Source organism: Dipodomys merriami, unplaced genomic scaffold, assembly GCF_024711535.1.
Source record: "Dipodomys merriami isolate MVZ:Mamm:240054 unplaced genomic scaffold, mDipMer1.0.p SCAF_5, whole genome shotgun sequence".
NCBI classification, from domain to species: domain Eukaryota; kingdom Metazoa; phylum Chordata; class Mammalia; order Rodentia; family Heteromyidae; genus Dipodomys; species Dipodomys merriami.
The window spans coordinates 34,814,769-34,832,762 of NW_027206068.1; the positions used below are offsets into that span (position 1 = coordinate 34,814,769).

Here is a 17,994-nt window from a genome sequence, read left to right on the forward strand (position 1 = left end):
TCTCTCTTATCTTGTTTCAGGAAAACACAGACACCCTTCCAAAAAGTTCTAAGCCTGCTAGCTTGCACCTTTAAACCATACAAAGTGTATTAAATATATTTAATCATCAAATCATTAAGAAAACAGTTTTAAGAATAGTAACCACTACTTTTCTCTGCATTCTCCTTGAAATTCAGGTCCTCCTTTCTTCTGAGTTTAAAAGCTCCCTAAATATTATTTTGTTGATGTAATCATATCTGTTTCAGAAGGCACACAATATTCATTTTATTTATGTAAATGTCTACTTGTGCATGAAAAGGTGTGGCAGAGGATTTCTATGGCTTTATTTGTCTATTTTACACATGCAATGCAGGTAAGAAATACTGAGTAACATAAATGAAGTTATAAAGCTGATAAAAATGTAATTGCTTTCTGGTTGAACCACTACTAAATATCCCCATGCTGCTGATCACATATATGGTATATAACATATGAGCACCGTTATATATTACAGACTGTGATAGACAATTTGCTCCAGGAAAGTTAGAATGAACTTGTGACTTTAAATGAGCATCATTATTCCACAATACTGTGAATTTCCGGAAATTAAGTAATCACTTAATCACGATCAAAAAAAAAAAAAAAAAAGAACCTTGGGGAAGGGAGGGAGGGAGGGGATGGTAGGGGGAAAACAATGGAGGGGGTAACAATGTTCAAGAGGAAGTGGAAGTGTACTCATTACCTCACTCATGTAACTGTAACCCTCTGTATAGTATCTCTACAATAAAAAAAATTAAAAAAAAAAATGTAATTGCTTTAAACTAGCACTTCAGAAGATGACAACAAAGAGCAGAGATATTTTTTCTTGAGTTTTCTAACTACAAGATGAAAACAAGAAAGTCCTGGCACTTATTTTGAAGAGCCATAAGGATTTGTACAATTTAAATTTGACCTCAAGTGTAAATAAATTTACTTTAGCTTTGCATGACTATGTAGCTTAAGAATTGGATTAGTTAAGCCGGGCGCTGGTGGCTCGCGCCTGTAATCCTAGCTACTCAGGAGGCTGAGATCTGAGGATCGGGGTTCAAAGCCAGCCCGGGCAAGAAAGACCATGAGACTCCTATCTCCAATAAACCACCAGAAAACCGGAAGTGGCGCTGTAGCTCAAGTGGTAGAGCGCTCGCCTTGAGCTGAAGAGCTGAGGGACAGCGCCCAGGCCCAGAGTTCAAGCCCCACGACCGACAAAAAAAAAAAAAAAAAAAGAATTGGATTAGTTATGTTTTACTATCACATAGTAGGTATGATTTGTACATAGCATTACACTTGCTATCTATCTGTCTTGCTATCCTTTCCAATTGACGTCTTCATTTTTTCTCAGAGTATATACTTTTAATTTTTTCCAGCAAGTTTTGTAAATTAATTTATACTCCAAATGTCAGTCTATAGATGTCCAAGAAGCCAGAGAAAATTGGTCTGCTATCAAGCTCCTTGACCCTCTCATTTATTTGGAATCAGAATCCGCAAAGAACTCCAGGTATATTTTGTGTATTCACACACTTCACCAAAGATTCCAGTAGCTATTTCCTGTCACATTTGCTCTCTTGAGAAAGTGGACATTCAGCAGCAACAGGGAGCTAAGTAGAGAAGCTGGTTCTGTTCCATGCTGTAATGCATGAGGTCAAAGGAAGCAAGAGGCTGTCTTGAAAATGAAGTCATGGGCAGTGAGCAATTATTTTCCTGAAAGCAGTAAGAGAGGAAGCAAGGGGTAGGGGGTGGAGCTCTGAAATGCTGCATCTTAGCATGTTGATAAGGGACAAACTAGGATTCTCCCCAAAATGCCCAATAAAAGTGATCTGTGATCATTGTTTAATAAATATACTTACAACTTTGTTTGGACACATCAATTATTCTCCAAAAAGTCAAGTCCACCCAACATATTTACTTAAAAGTTTATGAGTTTTCTAATGAATAAGGTGAGAATTCAGTCAAAAATTCAATGCATTTTGTTTTGTTTTGTTTTGGGGGGGGGCAGCTGAGGACATAACTCAGGACCTTGCACTTGCCAGGCAAGTGCTCTTCCACTGAACAAAATCCTTAACCCCAGTTTTATATATTTTTATCTATGAATTGCAGGCAAAAATGGCCTAATTTTTTTCATCCATTTCTAGAATAGGGTTGGAGCAGTGGTTTGTGAAGCTGCCTTTGACCTCATAGACTAGACCCTAGCAAGTAGCAATGCTGCTTTCTCTGCAGCATTATAATGCATTCCTCAACTGTAATTGATTAATTATCAACTTGCATTCTTTCTGTACCCAAAAGTGAAGACAATGAGACACATTTCATTAAAAAAAATATAGCTGGGTTAGTATGTATCAACTCTTTAATCCTTGTTACTTGGAAGACAGATATAGGGAGATCACAGTCTAACGAAAGTAAGAATAAAAAGAAATTTTCAAGATTCTCTTTCAACCAATAATTAAGTGTGGTGTTACATGCCTATTATCCCATCTGTGTTGCAATTATGACATAAGCTTGTGATCCCCAGAGACAAAAGAAGCCTAGGTAGGAGTATCAACCTACAGCAGCCTCCTTTGAAAATAACTAAAGCAAAATGGACTGAAAGTGTGGCTCAAATGGTATAGCACCTGCCTTGCAAGTTCACAGCTTTAAGTTCAATTTCAATGCCATCAAGAAAATGAAAACATGAAAGGTATGTCAAATAAAACAGTCACTTAGTCACAGTGAGTCTGTTGTAGCTATTGAGATGATAAAAATAAATAATTTTCGTCCTACCTCACAAACTTCAGAATTTAAACAGCTAAAGCAATCCACTAAAGTCATTGTACACGCCAAAAGAAGGCAATTCATGTACTCTAAAGAATTGTTCCACTTTGCTGATAAAGATCTAAGTGACTACATTATATTTTATCTAAAGGCATATTTGCTATGGTAGTAGCAGAGTAGTTTCTGTAGGATTTGGTCAAATATTACATCATACATCACATCTTTCTATGCAAGGGAAACCTTGAAATGCAGGTTTGATGACTCATTCAAAAGATAACAAAATTGTAATCCCCGCAAGTTTTACTATCAGTTTGCAGAAAATAGTCAAACCCAACTAATCTTCATATTTATCAACAAAATTTTATTTCTGCTTATATTCATTCCCGAGTTCATGTATAAATTGTATATTTTCTTATCCCGGGTCTGACAGAGTGCAGCTTGGTTACTGTTTAGAAACAGTGTGTGAACTAACTATTTGTACTGATGTTTATGTCTTGGCAGTAGAAGGAGATAGGAGCTGGAGACATCCAGTCTTATTTGTGTTAGATAGAATTTATTGATTCTTCCATAAGTTTAATTACAAAAATAATTGAAATCGGGATACATTCTTTTGAAAATTATGACAAATAGAATTGTATCAACATTTTATCTTCTCGGTTAGCTACTTTCCAATTATAAAAGAAGGCAATAATATGTGACAGGTAGGCTAATTCATTCCCTAATAAACATACTTTATTTTTCACAAAATATTTATAGGATGAATTCTAATTGTCTAGTGTCACTATTTCATGATTTAGTTTGCTTTATATTTTACAAAATGATTACACAAATAAAAATATCATTTCAGATGTACTTATCTATTTACCTATAACCATTTACTTTTGCAGGGTTAAAATATTCATAAGTGCATCCCAGGAGGACCTCAGAATCCTTAGTGAATTCCATCTTAACTAATGCTTCTGTGTTGTGCATGTTATATCTCATGATTCTCAAGCCAGGTTTCCCAAGCCTGACCTCCACACATTATCCTGTATATTTATTCTAGCAGCCTGCCCAATTCTATTCTAATGAAAGAGCTGTCACAAATTGCTAGTGCCACCTATTAGTGGAAGCATAGAACTGCAAATCATGATAATTCCCTTAAATAGCTCCCTAGAAGTCATGAAGGGGCAAAGACCATCCAAGATGCACTTCTGTTCAGATTTGTGCTTGATTGGTGTTTTAAAATTAAAACCTAACCTATTTTTAATCTTAGTTCAATAGTTCAAGAGTTGTGGACACTTGGCAAACAAGTTCTGATAGGGAGTATAGTTTTTACTAGACTAACAGTCTAGATATAATATCAGAACTTTGTAAAGAAAAGCTTGTTAGACAATTCTCAATACAAAATTTATTGTAATATTAGTCACAGGAATATTTAGGACATTTGAAATATTTGGAATCCTTGGAATAATTCATAAATCTTATTAACTGTGGTGCTGACTTCAGATTTTCAAAGTTCTTCAAGAGATGGAGATATGTGACATTTAATTTTCGATATGTATCATTCATGTTTAAGTGAGCACATTAGAGTTAAACCATATCTATAATCTACTATGGGCATTTTAAATATGACATACATGTTTCTTGATGCACACATCTGAAAATGTGATGAAAACCTAAGTCCTTAATGAAATTTGTGAATTACACCTAAAGATCATATCCAGTATAACCAATCGTTCAACAAATTTATTCTGTCAATAGGGACATATATAACCATATTAATTCTAATTAAATTTCCTTTGAAAAATATTTCCATTCAATGAAATCCAGAATAGTATATTTAATTATAACTGATTCCAAATCATAACATATTTATCAGTTACATTGTTTAGTAATTTAAAATAAGAAGAAAAAGAGAATTATAGATTTATATATATCTTGTCAATTCACTAATTATCTGTGTATTTTATACCATTGATTGGTTTTTAAATCAAGTGGAAAAGCAACATTAAGATTAGAATTTTGGAAATTTATTTCTTACTTATTCAGATTTCTTTGAGCTGGTGGTGACTGAATATCATTATAAAACTTAAGGCTTGTTTGGGCTAAAACTTATATGGAATGGTTAGATGGTCCTGGCTATCTTCTCTAGTTGCTAGTCTTTTCTGGATATATTATTACTTCAAATGTCAATTGATTGGCAGCTTCAACAGGGGAAACAGGTTAGTGGCTTTCAGTAGCTCTCATTTGATTGATGGGAGTTGAATCATAAGAAATGCAACTATTTTATTTCATGCTTAGACTTCAGTATTTTGTACTATGTGTACTTGTCAAACCTATTTGTTAAACAGGTGAATAAAAACTGTTAGTTATCATAATGTTTAAGAGTGAAACACCCAATAAAACTGATAATCTGGCAAGATATATACTGTGAAGGGCATAGTAACAAATCTATAACTGTGTTGCTATGTGCATTTGTGTGGTGTCATATGTGTGTGCATGAATTTTCCTACATAAGTGCTATTGAAACTGTCAGAAAATTTGTAGTATAAGACAAATTTCATAATATATTAGTATAGGAATACTTAAAATAGTCTTGAGACCTCTTCTTAAGACTTAAAAGATGGGCCCATTCTATTATATGACATATATATAATTCAAAATATGAATGTTATTTTAAGCCAGTATTACTTTTTGTAAAGAATTTTACTATAATTTCTGGCAATCTGTTTTCTCAACTACAAAGCACAACAGGAAGATATGTACTTAAGCTTCATGTGTAATACTATATGTGACTAGATATATACATATACATACCAGAAGTAAAATTTACTAAACTATCCCTTATGTAAATTGAGCAAAATGTAAAGAAAAAAATCAGAAATTTTACTTGAAACTTTTGATTAAATAAATTGTCAAGCAGTTACAGGAAAATTTAGATGAGAGTTTTGAATTAACTGCTAATTCATTTTTACAGTGGTTAAATTAACTTGATTTTGGAAAAGAATAAAAAACACTTCCTGGAATATGAAAATAAAAACTTTAAATGTCCACTCTTTTTTTAAGGTCTATTTACGAATTCCACCCTACAGAGGGAAGGTTAAAATAATCGATTTAACCTTTGGATTCACAGGATTACCATAGCATTGAGACTTACACATGTCTTTGATTTCCAGTAAAGTGAAGTTCACAGAGTCTTGGAAAAGCCCATTACATTGAATGATGGAACATTTGTCATTTGTTTAAAACCCCAAACCTATTTTTGTATGTGTGTATGATTCACATAGGTTGTTCTGAAGACTATATTTTACCACAAATCCTGAATGAAAGATCAAATGATTTTTTTAACATTTCCTGACAAAAATGACATGCTTGACTTGTGTTATCAAGTTACTGAAGAGTTATGCATCAACTTTTAAAAGTATTTCAGCTATATTGCATACATTTAACAAAAACAAAAGTACCTCTGACTGGATGTTTCTTGAGGATAATTTCTAAGTGACTGCTGAGATTTACAGAGTTCTCACATTTTCTTCCCCCACAAGGATTCTAAATCAGTTTGGTTTAGAGGAAAATCTAGCATACCCTATTTTTCTAATATTATCACTTCTCCAGATGGTCCTGAACATATCTACTCAATTCCTTTTTCCTAGAAAGTAAAGAGGTATCTTACTAGATATGTGCTGTGTACATCCACTACAAAGGCTCCCTTCTTGTTTTTACTTCCTTTTCTTTCTCATTTAACATACCAAATCTCTCTCATCTCCCACCAGCCAGGAAGACAAGTAGCAAGTGAGCACAGTAATTGCCTGAAACTTCATCTTGGCAACCTGAGCAATGAGAGAGTTAATGGTGGATCTTTGAAAACAAGTGACCATGGGAAATTAAGGTTGGCAGGGATTTAACTCTTGATGAGTCATGCTGTAGTATGTTTAAGGGCAATGCAAGGATGTTTTAAGTGTGTTTGACATCTAAATCAGGAGGAAAAGGAAAAAGCTAAAAAAAAATCCACATTATGGTTTTAGAAACTAAATACTGACAATTGGCTACCAGACATTTGCTTTGGTAAAACAAGCAGGCATGTGGTGAAAGGACGGGAAAAAGACAATGATAAACTAATAAAACAAGACAGAAGAAAAAACTACTGGGACCATTCCTTTTATTCTCTGTTGTTGTTCATTTCACAGTTGTTTTGCCAAATTGCCTAGCTCCTGGAGCATCAATACAGTTGTCATATAACTGTGGGAGTAGTTTTTGATTTAAAGGAAAGCAGAATGACTCGGATGGATGCCATTGCTCAAGGAGGTTTACAAAGGGACTGTCAAATATTTACATCTCCTCAACATATACAGCTTGCTTCAATAGACAAGTTTGAAGTATATGTATTAAACAAAGGAGGATTTCAATTAAATGCAATGTTTAGGATCAATGTATAGACAGTATGAATGCCTCATCTGTAATGCAGAATAATCTATTACCATGGAAATAAAACTCTCACAAAATAAGGAAGCATAATTCTATAATTTTCTATTTTTTTTCTTTGACAGGTTACCTAACATGTGGACAACTGTCTCTAAATTCGGAAGAATTTCAAAATGTACTTCTATCATTCTTGGTAACCAATATTATATATGTAGCCATTCAAATCTTTGAAAAGTAAAGTAACATGGAAAACTTATTTATAGGGAGTATCAACTTGGAAAAAGTGAACCATTAACTTAAGACTTATTTGATGACATCTGAAAAATAAAAGACTAATACAAAACATGAATTCCATAACATTATGTATTCTTATTAAGGACTATTCTTATAGAAAAACAAAATAGAGATTTAATTAATTGATGTTGTATGACAGTGAAAAGGTTTTGTAGTTAAATTGCAACTGCTAATTGATGCTAAGGATTTATTCAGAATTGGAGAAATATTAGAGCAAAAATTTATTTTCTGATTTAGTATATTTTATCTGGTACATATTAAATCCAAAAAACCATAATTAATAGGTGTTTAATTTTCTAATCCAGAGTGTGATAATTACATTCTCTTCCTACCTGACAACCTCATTCACACTAGATCATTCAGAAAGAATGTCCCCACTATGTGAAAATTATATATAATATATATATACATATATATATATATAGTTTCTGGCTGAACAACAATGTATAGTAAACAGACATATCTACAGATCTTCTGTAGTTCTCTTTTATCTTATAACTGAAATGTAACATAATCAAAGCTTCTCACTGCCCCACCCCCCAATTCTTGAAACCTGAGAATTATAAGAAATCAACACCTTAGGGAGTTAAACTCCTTGAGTTAGAACAGTTTAATGTTAAACTCCATTTAACAACACCTGAGTTACAGAAATTCTTTTTATTGCCATTAAAAGTGATAATATCATTTTGGAATAATTTTAGCATTTCATGACAGATCAGTCTATGAACTCTATACAAATACATGTGGATCACATATTTCCTTTAAAATATTCATTTCAAAAAGGACCACATATATGAAACTGTAACCAAATAAAGTACCCTGTGATAAAGCTGGTCTTTTTCTTCCTTAAATTTATACTTTTTCTTTTCAAAGAAGTTCACATAAGTAGCTATGCAGCTAGAAAAGAATGTCTCCTCAATTCTCACTGAAGAACAAATCAAATTAAATAACATTATATTTCAAAGGCAAGCTTTACACCAATTAGTCAAATATACAGCCTTTACTACAATCATAACACACTGTGGAAAAACTAGTCTGTTCTCTTCAGTTTATATTCTCTTGGCAAACCATGATCCCCTGCTTATGTTAGGCATCTGATTGTCAGATTTGAACGAAATGAATATTCATGATGAGGATTAACCATTTAGTGTCTAAAACTAAGAAAACCCAATGCCAATTAGTATAGGTGAGGTATGTACTTTTATAAGGAAACTATGTTTTTAACATTAACATCATGTTAAGACATATTTTAATAAAAGTAAAATCATAAAAATTAATGGCATATAAGACATCATAAAATATACAGATCAGCATGTACAGGGCATGCAGCTAGCTCTTCTCTGCAAATGTGATTAAATGTTCTTTGTTTGCATTTAAATTGTCACATATCAAATAGAAGACTTTTTTCTTTTAATAAATATCTAAGGCATATACACAGGATCACATAGAATGTCCAGGTTCAACTAAAGCTTTGATGGTTTGGGTTGGGAAAAAGGGGTGGGGGGAGGCATTACTAAGCTAGTCAAATAAAAGAAGAAGAAAAAAAAAGAAGAAGAAAAAGAAAAAAGAAAGAAAGAAATATTTACCTTTGTAGGATAGTTTCAGCCTTGGTACATTGTTCTTTCCATTTTGATAGTTTGCTCTTGCTGTAAGTAATAATACTCCCCAGAACAGACAGACAATCCCAGTGAACCAGCCCATGCTGCAGGAGCTGCCGTTCTCTCTGCTGCTTTAGTCTTCTTCCTTCCTGTATTGTGCGGCCAGAGAAGTTCAAAGAATCTGGAAACTGGAGGTAACAGGTGATTTAGGTCAGTTTCATTCATAAATGCTGACAATCAAGACCTCACGGCAACACTAGCACCTCTTCTTCTGTAACAGTCACTGAAGCACAGAAACTTCAAACCCTTAAAAAAAAATCGAGCCAGGCACCGGATAATGAGGTACAACTGTTGTGTGGAAAAAGAAAGAAAAAAAAATAACAAGAGCTGCTGCAGTGGTGGTTAAGGGGCAGTTCCTTTTATCTATGCTCCTCTGATAGCTGGTACCGGCTCTAATCCTGCTCCCAGCTCCACTCGGCTCCCGGGAAGCAGAATGAAAGGGAAACAGAGAGAGAGAGAGAGAGTAAGAGAGAGAGCGAGAGAGAGAGAGAGAGAGAGAGAGAGAGAGAGAGAGAGAGAGAGAGAGAGAGAGAGAGAGAGAGAGAGAGTAGGAGAGAGAGAGAGTAGGAGAGAGAGAGAGTGGGAGAGAGAGGGAGAGAGAGAGAGAGAGAGAGAGAGAGAGAGAGAGAGAGAGAGAGAGAGAAAGCAACCCCGTGAGCAGAGCGGACTTTTCCTCTACACATGCAGGGAGAGATGACACAGGATCCCATAGACAGGTTTCCCCAACACTCACTAGACCCGCTGACAATGGGAGAGCAGGCAGCTCAACCCACTCCCCTTCTCTTCTGTCATGCAACATATGCAAAAAACATCTCCTAGAGATTAGAGCCGGGAGCAGAACCCTCCAGCGTGCCTGTGAAAGGCATGGAGCTATAAATTTACTTCCCAAGGCAAGCGTTGTTTTATAGCCAATTTTTTTTTTTGCGGGGGGGGTGCAATTTTGATTAAAAAAATCTGAATTCTGCTACCTACGTAATTTACAGTCCATGCTCATTATACAATCTTGTTGAACTTGTGTGTTTTGTGTGTGTGTGTGCATGCGTGTGTGAATACGTATCTCCTTCTCATCAGTATAACTTTAACCACTGAAGGTTTTAAAGCCTTGTTAGTGGAGATCACTCCCTCCTCCCAACCCCGTTAGGCTCAACCACCCGCTCTCCCTTGCCCCAGTGCAATTTCAGTGAAGAAATTCCTAGTAAAGCCCATTTCAACAATCAGTTCAAGACAAATATAGGTCCGCTGAGAATTATAAATTACTACAGGGGACTCTCAAAAGGATACTCAGAATTTAAAAACATCTATGGTTTTCCAGCTTCTGGAATGCTCTGGCTTACATTTTTAATGCACCACATCTCGTTAATTAAAGCCACTTCCCTAGTTTTGGTTTAAAGGGCAGAGGAAGATGACAAAGTTCACAAAAGTCCCTGCTGAGTGTCAAAGACCAACATTAAAAAAAGAAGAAGAATATTTCCTATGTCTTCATGAGCTGGTGAATAATAGTTAACAATTTTTTTTGTGGAACACATGAAAGTTTTTAGACTTTTATACAAACATCATTAGTTCTTTCCAAAATAGGCTGTGTCTGTGGTGTCTAAATTGTCTCTTCTATTTTTCCCCTTATTCTTCCCTAGAACTGATATTGTTATTATTATGCAATTTTGGGAGGAGAAGTTGTATAAAACTTAACAGGAAAGACCTTCCTTTTCTTTCTCTGCCTTATCCTTCTTAATGCCCCCCCACTTTAATCCCCTACTCCAGCATTGAAATATATAAGAAATAATGGCATTTTATATATAGGCATTTCTTGACAGAAAAGAGAAGCTGAATCTCAGCAGCACAATTAAAAAACAAAACATTTCCCAGAAGTAGTTTCAAGTTCTAATTTAAAAAAAAAACAACAATCAAAAGTCCTAAGTCTCTTCAGCCTTCACTTCTTAAAGTATACAGACCAACAAGGTACACAATTCTCTCTCTCTCTCTCTCTCTCTCTCTCTCTCTCTCTCTCTCTCTCTCTCTCCCCCCCCTCCTTTCTATTTGTTTATGTGCCTGTAGGTGGAGGAGATGGACCTATAGGGATAGAGAGGGTGAAAGGGGAGAGTGTCTTTACTTCACTAGATTGATTTGTCAAACAGATCTTATTGTATTTGTCAGTTTCTGCAAGCCTATTGATCAGTTAACATTGTTAAGAAAATAAAATCCAAAAATACTGTTGATCTTACTGATTCCCACACTTGTTATCCTGTGCACTTTTCATGCTCTGGGCAACGGATTAAGGCTGCTCAGGACAAGAGGCTTGTCTGTCTTCCATGGATTACTCTCTATAGATACTCATTCTGCAGAAGAATTCATGTCACCAGGATTATTTAGACCATCCAGCTAATGAATTGTCCTTTTGAAACATCATCTATTATTATTTAAGGGCTTTAAATAGTTCCACTATTTTCATTAACTTTAAATGCCTTAATGTATTTATAACTATACTTCTTGATAATTAGAAGAATGAGTTTATCTTTTATTTTTGTCAAAACTCACCAGGATTAGCAATCTCACAATCCCATCTGTTCTACCTGGTACTAATCTTGAACTAATCATATATATCTATATCTATATATTCCAGGAAAAAGTAAAAGGCTGAAAGCAAATTCATATAAAACAGGGCCATAATTACAAACTCCAAAGGGAAAAGAAAGGCTCAATCTAGATTTTTTTTCACTGCAAAATCAGTTATCTTATTTTGTAGTAATTTAAAGTTGGTGCTTGGAATTGGATAACACAATCACTTCCATACTTTTAAACACAAAGATTTTGAAGAAGCAAAAAGTTTCGCTATATTATTTTAGCTTGGTTGTTTCCCTTACCCTCTACATTTTTATTATTTTTATATTTTCCCTGAAAGACTTGAACATAATTATATCTTTTTAAAATTTGCTTTAATTTTTCAAAGCAAGAGTCATAAAATTTAATGAATAAGTGTCATAGATTAATTCTAAGTACTTAGAAGTTCACACAAATAGATACATTAACTATGATTAAAAAAATAAAAAGCCTGTGTATCTGAAAAATCCAGAAATTAAATTGACCTTTCTGTAAAGAATTTTGTTTAAATTATACATAAAATAATTGTTGTTTCTTCTTCTAACCATTTAATTTTCAATTTTCAATTTCTAATCCATAGCATGTGATAATCAAGACTAATTTCAATGAGCTCCCTATGTCTCCAAGTTTTCAGCATGAAATTATCTTTGTCAGTGTCCAGTGTGAGCAAGTGCTGTGTTCATTTTTGTCAAATAAACCAGAAGTTGTTAATTTTACATCTCTCCAAAGTGACATGAATTACTAAAAATGAAAACTTTCTGGATGCTGTACTTGGAGAGAAACAGCATTTCTAACTTCTCAACAGGACGAGCAACTCTTATCTCATTCAATAAAGACCTGTATCTTCAGAGATAACACATGTGAAAGTTACCTTTACTGGATGAAAAGAATGGAGATATATGTATGTATGTATAATACCTGCTATGAACTGTTATTATGAAGATTTTGAAATGAAAATAATAAATTGTTGTTCTAATTGGTGCGATGACATTCCAATTACTAAGTTATAAATATCTGAAATCAGGCTGAAGAGCAGGTAAAGACATCTGCTGTGTATGTACATAAGAGAATATAAAGAGAACATATTTTTAGATGTATTTAAAACATAACATATATAAAATGCAATCAAAGTTATGGTAAATTGATTAAACAAGCTTACTTCTTCCTCAACCCTCACTGTATTGTGATTAGAGGAAGTAATTCCCCAGAAGCCTTGGTGGCCCACAGCAGGAGATGACCTCTTTAAGGGAAATTATTCAGTTAGGAATTTCAGGGTACCACGGTGAATCAATTCACCTAAAAGACATGACCAATAACTTAATAAATCCTACAAATAAAGTTTAGGTTATTTTTTTCCAAGGTGAGTTTTGATTGAGTCATGTAATATATATCTTTATATTATATTTCTATATTTCTATCTGACAGTTGTTATGTTCTGCTATTCTTTTTTCAATGTAATGCTTCCTTAGTAGTTGATAAAGGACTAAGATCAACTTCACTATAGTAATACTCAAACATTTGCCTTTTTTCATTCCCATGTTCAAATTTATTCTTAATAAGTTTTTTTTTCATAGAGGGAAATTGAACCTTCACCCTTTTATCTCAAAAAGAGTTTCATGGGTAAAAAAACATCTTTAGGGGATCAGAACATATCTTTTTGATGGACAGAACTACATATTTGATATATTACATTTTTAGTATACTACATATTTGATATACTACATATTTTGTATATATTTTTTCCTATTCAAGAGTGATAAGGAAGTGTAAGCACCACTGCAGCAAGGATGAGAACTGGGAGCAGCAGGTTAAAACAGTGCTTCAGAAATGTAGCTATACTTTGCATAATCTGACCCTATGGATTCTTTTAGTATAAGCAATGTGTGAAAGCATGAATTGAGAGAAGGAATCAGTGAAATGTAAGCAGAATTCCATTGCTATAAAAATCATTAACCCTTCCCTTTCCGGTCAATTCCCTCTGGAATAGAAACTCACAAAGTAACTTTATCTCCCTTGATTGATATTTGTAATGCTTTTGTGGGGGGGGATGCTTGCTTTTAAATGAATTGAAATAATAAATATAGCAAATGCAAAAAGGAGACTGGAAACTATCACATTGTGACTGAAAATGTTAAGAAACATGAAGATAAGGATGGATATAAGAAATTACTGAGATTTTTTTTTTAAGTTGTGCACTGTCCTTTCCTTGAGTTCAGTTAGTAGTAACATTTTGTTTAGATTATTGCACTGGAGTGGGGGATGGAAGACAATGAGTAGAGAAGTGTCAGTTCAGGTCCATGTCCCACATTGCCAAAAGTGACTAAAATCTAGACTTCGATACAGGATTTATCACTTTTATTGTGAATATACTCTTTTGTAATTTATCTTCTTAAATCAATCATGTATAACAATGCTTTAAAAATGCTTAAAATGGTCATATTGCCATGGCTTGTTTCTCTGTTCAATGAGTTTGTTACTACCTTGGCTTCTTTATTAGATTATTTGGTAAGTGACTTCAATGTGCCTAAGTACGGGAACATTTTACAAACAACAACACACTGAGAATACCTGCCTTGTTTGTAAGTGACTGTCTCCACCTCAACTTAAAATGAACAAGAAAGTTTTCAAGTGAGACAAAAATCCCATTGTTCATGCTGATGAGGGCAGTGAGCAGGAAGGCAAAGCATCTGTGGAATACAAATGAAACCCTCAGGTTGGCTGCTGAGTGTTCCAGGATGTGAACTTACTAGTTATTTGCATTCAGTAAAGGCACCTCACACACCTTCTCACTGGGTATATAAATAAGCATATCCATTCTAAATAAACACAGTGAAAAAACTGGCAATATTGTCTGAAGGATTCCTTTATATCTAATTCTGACAAAGAGAGGCATGGGTTTCTCTTAGTTAACCACAGAGAAAATGTTACACCTCCAATCTAGTGTGTTGTTACCTTCTCTATATTCTAGGAAAAGTCAAAAAATTGCTTTTAAAGATTTCAATAAGAAGCAGGAATGTTAATCGCTAGAATTAAAGCTCCTTATAGGGGTTTATTATAATGATCAGTACAACTCTTTAGTGATAGATATTCAAAACGCACAGTATGCACTGCTTCTTAAGAGCACAGATTTCTCCAAAGGTCAAGAACTAGAAAGAAAGAAAAAAATACTTCAATGATTCTTTCCCATTTTATATTTTCTCCAGTGTAAAACACATCATTTGAACAAATCTACAACATTCTCCTTCTCACTCTCTTTTGTGGTGTGGGTGCAAAATTATATTCTGGATTTGATTTCACTGTCCTGGCTATAGGAGCAGCTGTCACCTTATGGGAGAGATTAGGAAATACATTGTTTATTAGTTAACAATAGTTTTTATTATTAACAATGATTTGTAGGGAAAATTCAATTTTCCATTTTTCCCCCTTAGGGCACATCCATAGAATTAATCTCTTTGCAAAATCAATCAACATGAATTCATTTTCTTTTCCCTGTTGTATCAAAGAGAAAGAAAATCCAGGATGTCTAACTTTTCATCTTCTTAAATTACAGAACTGAATGGGAAAGGTTTGGGTTGAGGACATATGTGACAATATATCTATTCCTGCTTTTGTTTTTCTGTAGATTGATACATTACTTTAGTGACTTAAAGAAACTCCTAGTAGCTAATTGAATTCTATAATCCTTCTTTTGATAAAAAGTAATGCCCACTTTAAACCAAATGTATTCTGAATATTCTACTTTATTATCTCAACTAATACTGCAAATGAAATGACATAATGTGCTAACCGATATAAGGAAAATATTTGTTTTATTTATTATTTTAAGTGATAAATACATTTTTCATTGTATAACTTTGTTGAAGAGATGTAGTATCTATTTTACTAGAATTGTGCAACATGGTAACTATAATTAATAATAAATAGCACTTTGAATAAATGCTAACAAAATAGATATAAAGTGATGTCACCACAAAAATAACAATTACATGAAGTAATACATGTATTTATTAGTTAATTTTGTATACTACAATGTATGCATATTTTAAAATTTTACATTGTACATTAAACTTTTCTATAATTACATATTAATAAAAATAATTATTTTTGTGTTCTCATCTTCTAAAATAATCTCTGTAGATTTAAAGATGGTGTAAAACTTATTTCAATCCTGTTAAACCATAAAACCTAGATAAATGAAACTCAATTGAACAAATCAAGCTAAATGTGGTAGGTTGTTTCTTAGGCTGTCATGTAGGATACTTAATTTGATTTCAGCAACACAAAGTTGGCACTCTATTTTTACTCTCAAATCTAGTAATATTTGGAAACATTTTTGTTGTAATACTTGTTGCACTTCTTCACTTTTAGGCATTCATACAACAATATTTTAAGATTTTTATTTGTTTTAATTTTTTTTTTTTTTTTTTTTTTGTCGGTCGTGGGGCTTGAACTCTGGGCCTGGGCGCTGTCGTTCAGCTCTTCAGCTCATGGCGAATGCTCTACCACTTGAGCCACAGCGCCACTTCCGGTTTTCTGGTGTTTTATTGGAGATAGGAGTCTCACGGTCTCTCCTGCCCAGGCTGGCTTTGAACCGCGATCCTCAGATCTCAGCCTCCTGAGTAGCTAGGATTACAGGCGTGAGCCACCAGCGCCCGGTTTATTTGTTTTATAACTTATGAAACAAGTTATAGCTGATTGCCAGTGGCTCTTGCTTATAATCCTAGTAACTCAGAGGCTAAGATCTGAAGATCATGATTCAAAGCCAGGTGGGCCAGGAAAGACCATGGCACTCTTATTTCCAACTAACCACCAAAAAGTGGAGGTGTAGCTCAAATAATAGAACTCTAGTCTTGAGCATGACAGCTTAGGGACAGTACCCAGGTCCTAAGTTCAAATCCCAGGAGTGGCACACACACATACAACACATACACACAAATAAACAATAAATGAAAAAAGGTTATAGGTTATGAGGCTAATGGTAAACATTCCAAGCAATGAGTAACCAAGTGCCAATTTATCTTTTTGTTTTTCTGCCACAATTCATGTAAGCCATCTATAAATCTTTATATCTATTTTGGCTGGTGTGGTGAATAATTTTTATACATCTCTACGGCAATATTCTTTTCATCCATCTCTGTATCTTTTTTCCATTTTTTTCTAGTAATGTATTCTCCTGTATCAAGGAAGACTTTAGCTGATGACAGATTGTCCACATATTTTGTTGGATTAATCATGACTGTGAGCTGTTGTTTTCTACTATAGCTAATCTGCTCTAAGGTCTCAGGATATGATTGTGTATCCTTTCTCTCTCGCTCTCCTCTCTCTCTCTTTCTTCCTCTGTCTTTGTGTGTATACTTGTGTGTGTTATATATTCTTGCATATTTTTTCACAATACTTTATACACATTCTGAAGTACCCATGTTTTTAACAGTGCTTGGGGTTTATAGAAAGAAAGAAAGGAAGAAAGAAAGATTATAACTCATTGCTTTATATAATCATAATTTTTCTCAGAAGATTATATTTTCAAAGAGAACAAAATCTATTTTTCTCTATTAGGCTGAGAGGAAAACTTAACCTATTAATGAATTAATTAATTAAAGAATAAGCTAAATGTAGGTCTTATATTGAAAATATTTCACCCCAGAAATCTCCCATATTTAATAAGTAGCTTGGTATAAATTCTTCCTTGACAGAAATAATTATACTAATTTTAATACTCTTACATTAAGTATGCATCGAAAAACAGATAAAGGGAGTTCTATTCTTTTAAAATGTGGCAAAGTAACCTTATTATAGTTCATAAAAGTAGTTAGAAAATTCACTGTTTTTCTGTTATTACTTTTGTATCATTTTAAATGTCTTTTGACATGGCAGAATTCTCATTTTATTTACTATAGTTGCTAAAGATTGCCATGTGTTATTAATAAAGATGTTAATCAAAATGAATGTAGGGAAAGTTTCTAAATGTATAGTGTTACAAATGATAATTCCACTTTTCTATTTTAAAAATTAAGAATGGTGATTATACAAGTCTTTGTAACAAAGACAGTACAATTTGTAAAAATACATGCATTCAAAGAGGTAAGATGTTTAGGTTTAAAGCTCAATATCCTAATTGGTCACAGTGTGATATAAATTTAAATTTCTTTGTTAAGAAATGGAGCTCCTCGCTCTCATCCTATTTGTCAAATCATATTTATATTTTATCACTGGCTAATACAAGGACATCCAAGGACTAGGGTTACTAGGTAGCTCTACCTCCAAATGTGTACAACCTGAA

The 17,994-nt window shown here is 33.7% G+C and overlaps 1 protein-coding gene across 3 annotated transcripts in view; it reads right to left on the reverse strand.

Moving 5' to 3' along the window:
• Nucleotides 1-17,994, reverse strand: part of Sema3a (semaphorin 3A) — a 318,416-nt gene that overhangs the window by 210,202 nt on the left and 90,220 nt on the right. For 2 of the 3 annotated variants that reach the window (XM_069996371.1, XM_069996370.1), the window contains exon 3: nt 9,048-9,247. In XM_069996371.1, coding sequence (XP_069852472.1) covers nt 9,048-9,162 — 115 coding nt within the window. In that variant the 5' untranslated portion in view covers nt 9,163-9,247. Of the gene's footprint in view, nt 1-9,047; nt 9,248-9,852; nt 9,939-17,994 lie in introns of those variants that run through there. The other variant, XM_069996372.1, reaches the window with a different exon arrangement.